This window comes from Acanthopagrus latus, chromosome 12 (assembly GCF_904848185.1).
Source record: "Acanthopagrus latus isolate v.2019 chromosome 12, fAcaLat1.1, whole genome shotgun sequence".
Taxonomy (NCBI): domain Eukaryota; kingdom Metazoa; phylum Chordata; class Actinopteri; order Spariformes; family Sparidae; genus Acanthopagrus; species Acanthopagrus latus.
The window spans coordinates 22,647,085-22,660,162 of NC_051050.1; the positions used below are offsets into that span (position 1 = coordinate 22,647,085).

The window sequence follows — 13,078 nt, forward strand, 5'->3', positions numbered from 1 at the left end:
TTGGTTATGCCAAGAGAAGATTATCGCCTGGCAGGAGCGGCAGTAGGCCTTACTCATTAAGTGGTGGGTTATTGCCAGTCCTCAACACCAGAGCCAAGGTTTTAGTACATTGTAATGGGAGGTTGGGTAAACACTCAAACACACTGGGAATCTTGGCCTGCGTCAGTTTTGTAAAAAAAAAAAAAAAAAAACTAAATTGCCTGTTTCATCGAGGATTAGTTATTAACCTTGATCCTATTTTAATGGCGGCGACTTGCGGGGGGGGGGGGGGTTCATCAGATGTGCAGTGCTGAGACATGCGGTGACGCTGCAGTGAAGGTACGGAGTTAACAAAAGGATGAAAAGAGGCGCGTGTTTATCCTTTAAAAAGAATGAGACACGGGTCATTACACTGGCTTCCCCGCTGCTGTTCGTTATTGTTCCCTTTTAAATGATTTGTGGGATTTGGGGATTTTTTTTATCAACTTTTTTTTTTTTTTTCTGTTTTCATCAGCAGGGTTTGTTTGAACCAGCAGAGAATCCACGGATGAATCGCACCGCCAAACAAGCTGTCCATTCGTGGTTCAAGATGATAATTGGTCTCACATGAGGTAACAGTAGCTTAGTGATACTTTTCTGTCAATTATATCATTTCATGTTAACACAATTTGGCCTTAGTGTGCTGTAAAAAGAAAAAAAATACTCCGTGGGGCACAGCGAGGAAAGACTCACTGTGAAACAGACAACATGTCCTCATAGCTAAAGGACAGAATAGTTTAATTGCCAGTGACTCCCACAGCGACACGTAGGACCATTAGAGAGGGCCAGCGACAGGCGCTGTGCAGCAGCTTTTATCACGATGTGAAAAGGCTCCTGTTAGACACCAAAACCACTTGGTAAGGTTAAGAAAAAGATCATTACTTGGTAAAATGATTTTAGGTAAAAGTTACATTCTGTGTCATAAGATGACGTTACATTGACACAAACTGATCTCCATTGTGAAAGTTGTGTTTACCCCGACGTCCTCCAACTATGGACGTCTTCACCTGACGTCCTCCTTTGCTCCCCTCATAATACCAAAATACAAACAAGAGAGGGCGTCAACCTGACAATGACATGTACATCATCATCATTACATCATTTCAGTGTAAAGGATGACATTTAATGCATGTTGGAAAATTAATTATTGTGTTATTGTGCTGCCAGAGGTCATTTACAGTAAATTAATATATCTTTTTTCAATGTTAAGTTTGTAATTAAGTTTGAAATTACCCTGAAAAACTTATGATTGCATATTTGCAAGAAACATGTAATCAGAACTGATAAACATAACAATCAGATGAGACTTGTTTTTATCCAGTGGTGCGTTCAAGTCTGTTTGTCGTTGATATGCAGTTAACAATTCTAACAGCTGATTATTTGACTGATGAACTGACTTTGAATCAACATCAGCATGTGTTTTATTTAATATCGAAAAGCCTGAAAACTAAGCCTCGACTCAAAAACCCCTTAATGTAATCAAGTTATTGTACCTGCAGCACCTTAGACTATACAGCCTCCTCCTGAAAGTATTTGCTAGAAAGGTTTCAATAATGACACGAGTGCAGCACCCCAGATCCCAGAAATGAAAAACCCTGTCATGTGCAGTTGGTGGTGTGTGTGCGGCACTGTGCCGAGCCACGGGGACCCGGAGTAAATATAACCTGACAGTCTACGAAAAAAAAAAAAAAGGGAAGAAAAGGTTCTTTTGATCCCTTATTCATCTCTCCCCTGTCACTGATAACGCTGGCGGGGTTGGACGATGGAAGGATGATTTTCCCCCCGAGGAGAGCGAGAGGCTACACTACAGTGTCACAACGCAGACTTGGAGAGACAGACGCACAGGGGTGGGGTTGGGGGATGAAATCGAAGAATAATGCTAACTGTTAGCGATTATAAGAGCAGAGAGGATGAACCGTCTTCCCTATCGAATGGAGCGCTCCTCGTGCTGCATGTATGCGTGGGGGCCTCTCCAGCGTTTGTTCTCTTCCTCCCTCTGACGGAGGCGAATAAAATAAATATTCTGAAACTGAAGATTTGACAGTAATGCTTTCGTTTTTGTTTTGTTTTGGGTTTTTTTTTTCTTTCTTATGTGCCCCAATGGTGCTGGATGCATTGGAGTATTTAATGTGCAAACAGCTTTCAGTAAATTAAAATTGGAAGAAGTGAGAGTGGTGTGTGTGTGTGTGTGTGTGTGTGTGTGTGTGTGTGTGTGTGTGTGTGTGTGTGTTATGAGAGAGAGAAAAAAAAAAGACAGAAGGAGAGAAAAAGGGAGGAGTGGAGAGACACTGCTGTTCATTCAAGCATAATTCCATTACAGTTGGTGGCTGCTGTGAAGAGGAACCATTAGAGGTGTAATCGGGATGGATGGATGAGGATGCGGACGGAGACGATGAACAAGGGGAGATATACAGCTGATGCAGTGGGATTGAACCGCAGCCCCTGACCCAGCGGGGAAGGACTATGAGGGAATGTAATGACACCTGTCAGTGCAGGTAATAATGATGTCACCGGCTCGCTGCCTTCTCTCTCCCATCTCTCTCCTCTTTTTGTCTGAGGTTCCCCTCCTCACAGCTGATGAACGTTTCCTCAAGTATAATCATTATCAGCGTAAAGGTACTTAAAGCATGCTCATCATCTGCGGCGGAAGGAGCATTTAGACACATTTGCTTAAGTTAAAGTAGCAATAAAGCAATTTAAAAGACTCCAGTACAAGTTAATGTTCTGCATTCAAATTGTTGCGTGTGTAAAAGTGCAAAAATAATTGAAGTTAAAGTTCAGATTTTAAAGTATTCATAACCCATAATAGATCCTTCAGTTTTCTGAATATTGAGGCAGCATTTTACAGTTGGCAGGAAGCCGAGCCGTCCCACAATCTCAAATCAGCTTCTGACGAGTTGGGAATGAAATCAATGTTTCTTACAAAAAGCACCTGCTTCAAGACAACTGCTTCAAAATACTTCTGATGGTGCAGTGTCTTATGACGGGGTGAACAGTGCCACTCCAACCTCCTATTACTTGTTTCTGCACTATTTAACTTCAAGAACAACAACATTGTTAGTTTTGTTGGTTGTCAGCAGCGACATTACACCTGACAAACTGTTACAGACCTGAGCTTTAAGCCTGAAAATAAATTAAATAAGAGCAGTGAGATATTTTGTGAACAAAATGTTTCACTTCACAGATTTTCAGACATATTAGATAACAGCTTGTTGTTTTTTTTATTTAAAAGGCGAGGAAAAGTCTAAAGATATCCATCTCTATTATGTTTTATTTATATACTTTTAGTGATAATTGCAATGAAATGCAATAGTCTGCTTCCTGTAGGAGCTGTTTTAACAACAGCGTCAATCTGTCCGCACAAAGCGTGAAACATCTGAAACAAAATGTTCTCTGTCCGTGTCGGCGGTGCAGCCAATAGACCGTCTCCTGAACATGTGGAAAGCCCTTGACTTTCCCTAACATTGCTGAGAGGGTAAAGCGAGATGAGGTATGTTAAAAGCAATCAATCCACACTCTGTAGACCCCTTGGGTTCCTGCGCCTGTGCTCTATTTTCTTCCCGAGACGTGGTGCTGAATTCAAACTAAAGAGTGGGTTATTTGCTGCCCTATTTCAGAAGAAGTGGAGCTGCTTAGTAGCCCACTGTGCTTCTAGAAAAGCCAAGCCGTAGTCCCGGTCAAATTGCGCTTTGTATTCATGATGAAAGTTATACGTTGCACTCATCTTGCCCAGGGAGTGATCATCATCAGCATAATGGCTCATATGGAAAATTATCTTCATTTGCTTTTTTTAGGCAACATAAAGAGTTGCCGCGTGAGTAGATGACCATAGCTTGGGAAATGACCTATGGTGTCAGTGGAACGTCTTTATCGCTTCCATTTCTAGTCCGTCTGCAGTCTGAGTAGTATTTTGCAGCTTTGGCTGCATGTGGGTCAACAAAACAGGCGCAGTGCGTTGGCTGAAATGCTCCCCGTCAGCTATCACCTGACTTTGATGCAGAAACTTTCAGCTCCAGCTTGATTGTTGCATCTCAAGTTGCTAATCCAAGTGTAAGTGATGACCGGAGCCTGAAACCGGAGTTCCTCGTCAGGATATCCGGAGGACTACGCCACAGGCCCCCGAAAAAACATAGGCCCATCCTGCCAGAGAGAATGGTGAGCAGGTGACCAGATTCACCTGGGTGTCCTGACAAATATCTGTCAAACACTAAAATGCCACTAATAATAACTGTAATACTACACATGACTATCACGTTCTGTCCCGTTTATCATTATCACATTCCCCAACATACATAATGCACTGATTTGAATGCATGTGCATCAGTCCACGTGCTGCTGTTGCAGGAGGATGAGTCATGCTCTTTCTGACAGAACCTGGCAGGTTAGCGGTTAGCTGTCGCGCTAACAGGAGAGTGGCTCTTTCCTAAAGAGCTCAGTGACCAATGTCTCACTCCTCGCAGTTAAAATGATGCCTTCATTGCCTCCACCCTGTTGAGGACGCCCATCGTGTCTGTGTAAGCATGTACATGAACATGCAGTCCACTTAAGCGTCTCGGTTAGGGGGGGTTGGAAATATGGTCACCCCAAGCCAAAGGCAAAACTGTTGTCAGACAATAGCCAGTGGATTCTGGGATTGTGTTCAGTGACTCATCAATGCATTTTGTGAATCCCTGAAACACGTCTTGTTTGTTTACTTCCCTTTTACTTGCTGGCAGTCGTCTTCTTCTTTTTCTTCTTCACCACCTTTTCTGTCAGATTGCTGTGTTTCTTGGCATCTTCACGCCACCTGTAGATCAGCTGAAAAGTGTGAAACTGTTGGCAGGAATGTGCATCTGATCGCCCGCGTGCTCACGAACAAACGACACGGGGACCGAACACAATCGAAAACACGGCGTGCCTTTAAGTTTGGGATATATCTGAGGTGAGGTGACCGAAGTACAACATTAACGCTGCATTCACGTGAATTATTGTGGACAGACAACATGTAATTATTCTAACATGTATGTAGCTATAAAAGGCATCGTTCTCAATATTCAACTGCAAACTTAAAATGAATGTTAAATTATGTTTGAATATGTTTTGAACATATAAATTCCCTGTAACAAGTCTGATATCGATGAGTCATTAGCCCCTTTTAGATAGACAAAGGTGGCACATTTGCAGCAAGGTAAAGGCTGCGATGTGCCGCCTTGTCTTTCTAAAACCGAATGCTGTTTTCTTTACTTAATTCTTTTGCCGGCCTCCCTTAAGATTACCAACCTTCTCTCGCCCACTTATATTACATCTCATTTGCCATCTACCGCCTGCTTCATACCATGCGAATGCACCATGAGGCCTGTGAAAGCTCTCAGCTCGGTGTCCTGTGCGAGAGTCAGACGAGCTACACCTCGACACAAAGCGTTGGCATTTACACGTCAAAAAAACTGTGACGTGTAAAATGGACCGGCGTGGACGTTAATTCCTCGGGGGTTACCGGGCCGGACAAATACAGATGAAAGCGAAGGTGCATCGAATATAGCTGCTCACGCTGCGACTGATTCATGTTGAGGATCTCTGTCCAGCGACCGTCCACAAAGCTCCGGCTGGGGGTACACAAGCATCGATACCAGATGACTCATTCTCTCAGCTGTGCAGCAGAGCCCTGGAACAAAGTGGTCGTCGGGCAGTGGGTAGAGTTACTTGCTGCTGTTTTTTTTTTTTTTTTTTCCACCACAGACTGACTCATTTGGCTGTAATCCACTGCTCCAGGGGCAGCTGTCTTATCTTCATAGATTGATGAGTTCTACACACATCTAATCACATTTGTAAAGGAACTACTGTCTGCGAGTGAATAAAGAGACACACACACACACACACACACACACACACACACACACACACACACACGTTAATGAGGATACCTAGCTGAACCTATACAATGAACAAACGGGCACCAGCTGGATCGTGCAGCATTAGCACAAAGAGACGGTGTATGTTGAGTCACCACATGCTTTATAATGATAAATAGGATGCGAGGTAGGGAAAAAAATAAATAAATAAATAAAAACAGGATTCGGCCTCTTGCTAGATAGCAGGATGAAAGAAAACACCAGACTGTGTTGTCTGATGTCATGACATATTAATGATACGCTGATGCACATTCTTAAGCTGCAGCAATTACACAGTCTAGAGTGTAGTGGAGACGAAAAAAAAAAAAAATGAATCTGTTATTTGATTTGATGCCAAATAGAGTAAATATGCATGAATTCTGACAAATAGCTAGCGGTGGGATTCATCTTTAACCACACGGCTCTCGTGAAAAGACAAAGGGCTGACGAGAAATACTGGTTAATAAAGCTTCACTCAGCGCGGAGATGTATCGCCCTAATGCAGACTGTTGTTGGACCGTGAAACATTATGATTCAGTTATGAAGCACATTTACAGACCAGCCACTTGAGATGAAAAAAAAAGAAAAAGTTGTTCTTTTATTGGGGATTAGAGTAAAAAAAAAAAAAAATGTGCTCGAAACAACCTTTCATATTCTTCTGCTTAATGTTACCAGGCAGACACTTTATATCCAAAGACCGAAGAAAAGACAAAGACAGACACATAATAAGGATTCACATCAACAGTTGGAGTGAGAGTGTTTTGGCGACGTGCTAAGCATATAATTCAACAGTTTGGTTCCACCGCGAGAGACGCCAAACACAGTCTCACTACACAGCCTGTACAGCTGTTCAGAGCTTCTTCCTCCAGCCTTCTGGCAAACCGTGAGCTCACTCTGCATGTATACCACTCAGTTTAGATGTTTGTATTGATCTTAAAATACTCATATTTTGTTAAGCCTATCCCTCAAATCAATGCCTTGTTAAAGTCCATGTTCCACATTGAATAACAATCCACTCTTGTATCTACAGACGTTACTTTTTGTTTCAAATACGAATTTCTGTGCTCGGTCTTGTAGTCGCAGAGAAGCGAAATGGACTTTTGCTGCTGAAATTTCTCACAGTACGTCGGCTTGATTTGCTCTTCTGATGCCAGATGTGCACGCCGCAACTGAATTGGAAACACTCCCGCTTGGAAAATCACGTTTTAATGTCTACTATCTCCAATGTGATTCATCTCTGTGAGTGACTCCGCTCGCAGAAATGTTTTTGTTTTTTTTGTTTTTTAATTCCGTCGGCATCGCAGAGTGCTCGCTGCTGTTCTGCTTCTCCGGCTGGAGAAATGTCGCGACGGCTTTCACAGCTGCGGCTTCAGAGAGGAGACTAAATCTTTTGCTGAAATGAAACCTCAGATGTTTTTGCATCGCACCTCCATTTGTTTTCTTTGAATATATCCATTCTGAAGCTTTCTTTGTTGTTGTCTTATAAGAAAAAAACAAAAAGTAGTCTTTTGTTTCCGCACGCTGAAAGTCTAATCCGGAAATGAGCCTGTAAAGTACAAGAATTGAAGTTTCTCTGAAACGGTGGAAATCATTTTTATTCAGGCGGAACGAAACTCTCTACCGAGAAATTACTTTATTCTTTGGATTGCAGAAAAGTATATACACATCTGGAATACAAAGGTTTTGGATCCAGAATGCAAGAAAACATTCAAATCTTTCTGACTCTCCAGCCGAATTATCAATTATTTTACCCGTGACACTAAAATAACGTAGAAAAATGGCAAAGTGCAGTTACCACAGTTCCCTTCTTGTTTTCTTCCTTGTTGGAAAATCTAAATCTCATTTGAGTTCTTGTAACAACATTTCTCTTCCTATCTGTTTTAATGTCCGCGTGCTTAAAAAGCTGCAACAGATGAGGAACTTTACATTAGAAATGTACCGTAAAACGTATGTAAGATTATATTTAGAATAATGTGCTCTCCAGTAACTATACTTTCACTCTCCACCCTGGCTTTTGGTCGAATTTGACAGTTACTGCAATTTTATATCACCTTTTCTCTCTCAAGTAGAGCGAGACTGAGCATAGACATTTTATCACGCGATAAAACAGACATTCAAAAGTTCAATTTCAGTCGTAACTCAGTTTTGACCCAAAATTGTGGTTACTGCTCTTTTGCCGTTGTTGTAGGGCAGAACATTTTTTTGTAGAACTTCTCATCTCACGATCTCCCACGTTGAATGAGATATATCAGATCGGTTATAAACGCTTGATCGTATGCCATTAAACTTTTTCCCACTTGAAAGCAGCGGTTGAAGTCACGGGACACGTGGCTACAAGTCACTGAAAAACTCAACTTCACTGTTTTGTTCCCTGCGATGAAAATCCTATCAGCCCACTTTCTGGGCTGTGCACAGTGAAATGATTCCCTCTGAGGTCGATCACAATACAACAGTGTTTTCCTTGATTAGAATAAAGTCATCTTGATTATGCAAATAACACGGCTGCACTGAACAGAACAAACGTATCCGGGATGTAATAACGATAATATGAGTTTTGACGGGAGTTTATACGATTTGTAATTAAAACTATTGTTTGATCGGGTTCAGTTCGGTTCAGCGTCTCCCGCTGGACCTACTTGCTGCTGATGAATCCATGATAGCAGCTGAGCGTCATCCTATGTGGATGGGGATTATTTCACTTGAGAAGGAATTGGTCTCACCTAAGAAGAAGGTCAAAGTTATTAACACGGTGGGACTCAGTGGATCACGGTGGTCCTTGAGACAATTACGGAGGCTGACCCGTCTAAGCCACCCGTCCGACACTTCTCCCGCGGCCTGTTATGATAATTCCCCCTCGGTTTGTTCAGCTCTGACGCAGCGAGTTTCTAAACGTCTCCTTGTGGATGATTTACGCGATCTTCCCCCCGCCTTTGACAGTTTGAGTCTGCGCGCTTCAAACATCACACCCGCTTGATGCATCGGAGAATCACGGGAGTCTCGTACGGAGGTTCGTTGTTGCTACAAGTTCTTTACTGTGAGTGATCTGTGCAGTTAAATCGGTATCTGCAGCCGGTATAGCGTAACAGCGTACGGCCCTGCGAGCTTCATTTATCATTTAAAAAGGTATCGGCTGGCTCGTGATGGGCTGGAATCTGTTTGGTAATTGGATGCTGCAGCTGATCTGATGGGACTGTAAAAGAATAAAATGGAGCCAGTGAAAGTCAAGGGCAGTTTTTATGTGCATGAATTTTAATGAAACAACATGCCTACCTTTCGAGAAAGCCTGCGATAATAAATCAGAACTGTTCGAGCATTTCAAACACTGTGGGAAGATGTAAAGGTGGTCGGACAGATCCCACACACACACACACACACACACACAGGGTTTAATATATATCAGCATGTGGGGTGAAAGCTGCCACTCGAAGCTGTGAAACATTTTTAGAATATTAGAAAAGGGACTGACTGATTGTACATAATGGTGGTCCGTTTAACACTTTATAATAACCATCATTTTAAAAAGGTACATTTATAGGTAATCACACATTGGACACTGAATACATGGATATGAATTTCATGTGCAGTAGTACGTTTCATTGGTTCAGTGTCACTGACTATTCGTTTAGCTATATCAGATGCAATCTTTCAGATATCGTGCACAATATTACCTTTTCATTACAATCCACGCTTATGTTACATTTGTACTTTCCGTCTGTTGTAACTTAACTTTTCTTTATTTTCAAAATATAAAATGTTATGTTGTGGCAATGCTGCAGTTGGGCTTATGGAAAGAGCCCCAACATGGATGGAAGAAGTCTCTCAGAAATGTTGATGTGATATGTAGTATGTGTTCATACGCACACTGTCAACACTTCATTCTGTTTACCAGGCTGTGAAATGCTTTCTTGGTTGAAGCCTCAGGCTCACACATACATGCACTGTGTTGCCTCTGAGGAAAAAAAAAAAAAGGATTACTTCTCAAAGTGAATCCACTCAACTCTCTTTGGGAAATGTGCTCATGGACAAGTGCTATTCTACATTTCTCTTATTGTCAATAAAACCCCTGAAAAGGCTAAAAGCATCAATGTGTCGTCTGCCTTCCTTACAGGCTGGAACATGTCTGAGTGTCTGTTTACATGTACGTGGAGTTTGCCGTTGATAATTATCAATAAATACAAAACCTGATTTTCTTTTAGGCCCCTCGAAAGAGCGAGAGAAGGTGTGAGGGAGGGAAAGAAGAGTGACACTGCCCTTCACCTGTGTGTTCTCTTCATGTCTTTGAAACTGTAGTGAAACAACGGTGTGATGTCAATATGGCGCACGCGTCGCCGTAGAAACAGACGGGCACGCGTAAGAAGTGCGGCTTGTGCAGCCGGCGTGGCGGCTCTAACCTGTAAACATGGACGCCGGAAGGAGCGAAGCGAGAAGTTCCACGTGCTGCTCGAGCATCCTGTGTGTCCAGCCTGTTCCCCTGCTGCCTTATGCGTCATCTTTTTAAAAACAGATCACAAATACGCTCTTTCATTTCTTTTTACAATCACTCAGTAAGTTCCTTAAATAGCTCAGCAAGGCAATACAAAGCGACTCACACGGGAATTTCTTGGGTACTTCTTCCAGCTATGGGTGAATACAAACCTGGTGTGTCAGTGAGTATTTATGACAAGGGGGGCGACGATGTGTGTGGGATTGATTCAGTATAAACTAGTGCACATCCCCACCGTAACAGATTGTATTTGTGTTTGAGTAACAATTGATGTATATCGCACAAAGGAATGGGATATATGGGGCTTTGGCAACATGTGCAATATCTGTTTATATTGCTCATCTTACTCTTTAAGATGATCTTTCCTGAGATATTTTAATAAATATATTAACTGTTATTATATATATTAATTGAACCAAATTGGTTTATTTTTTCAGCGCTGTTCCCATTTCAAGAAGGAGTCACAGTTACATGTGCGTGTCATGTAATTGTCGTCTTCTTCTCGTTCATCCCTGCGACGTGCTGTAATGTGATCCTGCACCTCAGATGGAGAAATGTGCAGAAGTCCCCTCTGATGGTAAGTGTTCACTGCGCAGTAGCGTACATGAACAAGCAAGTGGGCCTCATATCCTCTGATCAATATCACAAGCTGTGAACCGTTGCTACGGCTGAATTAATAATATGGTTTCTTTGTCAAATAATGCATGAACCTCAGCAGAAAAAAAAGAAGCAATGGTCACACACGTATGTGAAAAACAGGCGCCCTGTGAATCTCCTCACCTCATTACAAAGCATGCATAATGCATCTTAGGTGGGTTTATAATTATTTTTATTTATTTTTTCCCCCCCTCAGTGTGTGTGTGTGTGTGTGTGTGTGTGTGTGTGTGTGTGTGTGCAGTCATGTGAGCGGGCTTGTTTTGTATGTTGTTTTCCTCCGACCTGAAACATGCTCCTGAGAGCAGCGGTGATGGTATATTCAGTGATGCCCTGCGGCCTTGAACCCTAATTGGTCTCAGAGCTCACGTCACCTCGCAGATTTTAAGCGTAATTTAAGCCGGCTAACTGCTCCCTCAAAAGCACTTTGGGGGGACGCGTCGCCACATTTGGTCACCGTTGGTATTTGCCTTTGATTTACTTTGCCACCTTCTGACCTCTCATTTCCCCGTGACACATTTTGATCAATAGGTAAGACAAATGTTTATAACCTTGGTTTGACCCCCCTATGATCCTGCTAGTTGGACATAACTGTGTATGCTGTACAAAAAGTGTGTGTGTGTGTGTGTGTGTGTGTGTGTGTTCTGCAGATGGGGCAGCATGTCGATATATCTGAGAGTGTATATTATTTGATGCTGGCTTGGCTACTTTAGGGTGACTGATTTGAGTAGACACGCTCCACTGCAGTAATTGGGTGATGATCCGATATACCATTAAAGTAAAACTGATAAGTTTGTATCCCAATTCCCGAAACATACAATTTAGTTTATAAGTGAATCAATTATTTTATATACTTACATTTTAGGGCATTTAACAGACGCATTTGTTCAACGATGGCTGACGGCAGGCCAGCACATCAGGAGCAGTTTAGGGTTTAGTATCTCTGTCGGATTGGTTTTGGTTAATTTTACATTAACTGACTGGAGTCAAGTTTAATTTTATATTTTTCTGTCCCCCATGGTGACATTCGTCCTCTGCAGCTGACCCGGAGCAGCAGGCAGCACTGAGGGACCTGCTCCAATTATCTCTGAACTCTCCTTCACAGGTTATTTTTTAGAGAATTGTTTTTGGTGTACATTATGATGTTATACTCAGAACCATGTGCTTTAGTGAGAAAGTTAGAACAATATGGCACTTTGATGATTACAAACAGATCTTTTATAGCCAAGGCATGTTCAGGAGAGCCATTCTTGTGTTTTCAATTTCCAGTCTACTTGTCAGATCATTTTCTATGGCAACAGCGGCGCATGATGACGCAGCGGCACCATTAGTCTGGTCACAGGAACAGGAAATGGTCTGGATTGGTTAGTTGGTTTGCACATTTGGTGTTTGTTACGTAACATATGAAAACATCTCAACAGTGGACAGGCTGCTGAGATGAACCCAGTGAATCTGACCTCTGGGTCCTCGGTTCTGCAGCACTGACCGGCTCGCGGGCGGGAAGACAGAGACCCTCTTAGTATCTACAAGCTGGCCACATTTTTCTGCCAGCGTCTGTCCTGCTCGGTCTACAGGTAAGTATCGCTTTAATGCAATCATCTGCCTGTGTCACAAATTACCATATTGGACTCAACTTTCACAAAATTTACATCGCTACCGGTGTGAATAGTTCCAATACGTGTGGTTAGGTGGAGGAGCTGTTGAGAGGCACTTCTGATGAAGCTGAGCTACGTGACAAAAATACTACGATGCGTTACAGGCTAATTACTGTGGCTGTAGACTAATTAGTAGGATAATTACATTTCCACGTGTCGTTCATTGGATTTTGAAGTGATTGCGACTCCTTCCTTTCTGGAAATTCTTTTTCCCCCCGTTTCAAATCATTTTATTTATTTGCCGAGTTTCATTTCACCTTCGTTCGAGAAACACAAAGGAGAGTGGAGAAAAGAAAATAATGTCCTCACACAATGCCGCATTCTCTGGCCTGTGGAGCCCCGCTGACAGTGACAATACGTCGCTGAAATTAGAAAAGCCTTGTCAAGACTTGTCAGGTAGG

At 42.4% G+C, this 13,078-nt stretch overlaps 1 protein-coding gene across 9 annotated transcripts in view; it reads right to left on the minus strand.

Moving 5' to 3' along the window:
* The window catches only part of fibcd1 (fibrinogen C domain containing 1), a 214,716-nt gene that overhangs the window by 131,689 nt on the left and 69,949 nt on the right, over nt 1-13,078 (minus strand). For 6 of the 9 annotated variants that reach the window (XM_037117100.1, XM_037117104.1, XM_037117103.1 and 3 more), the window contains one exon: nt 10,277-10,375. The exons of the other annotated variants lie outside the window; for them this stretch is intronic. In XM_037117100.1, coding sequence (XP_036972995.1) covers nt 10,277-10,375 — 99 coding nt within the window. The remainder of the gene's footprint in view (nt 1-10,276; nt 10,376-13,078) is intronic. 9 annotated transcript variants of the gene reach the window in all.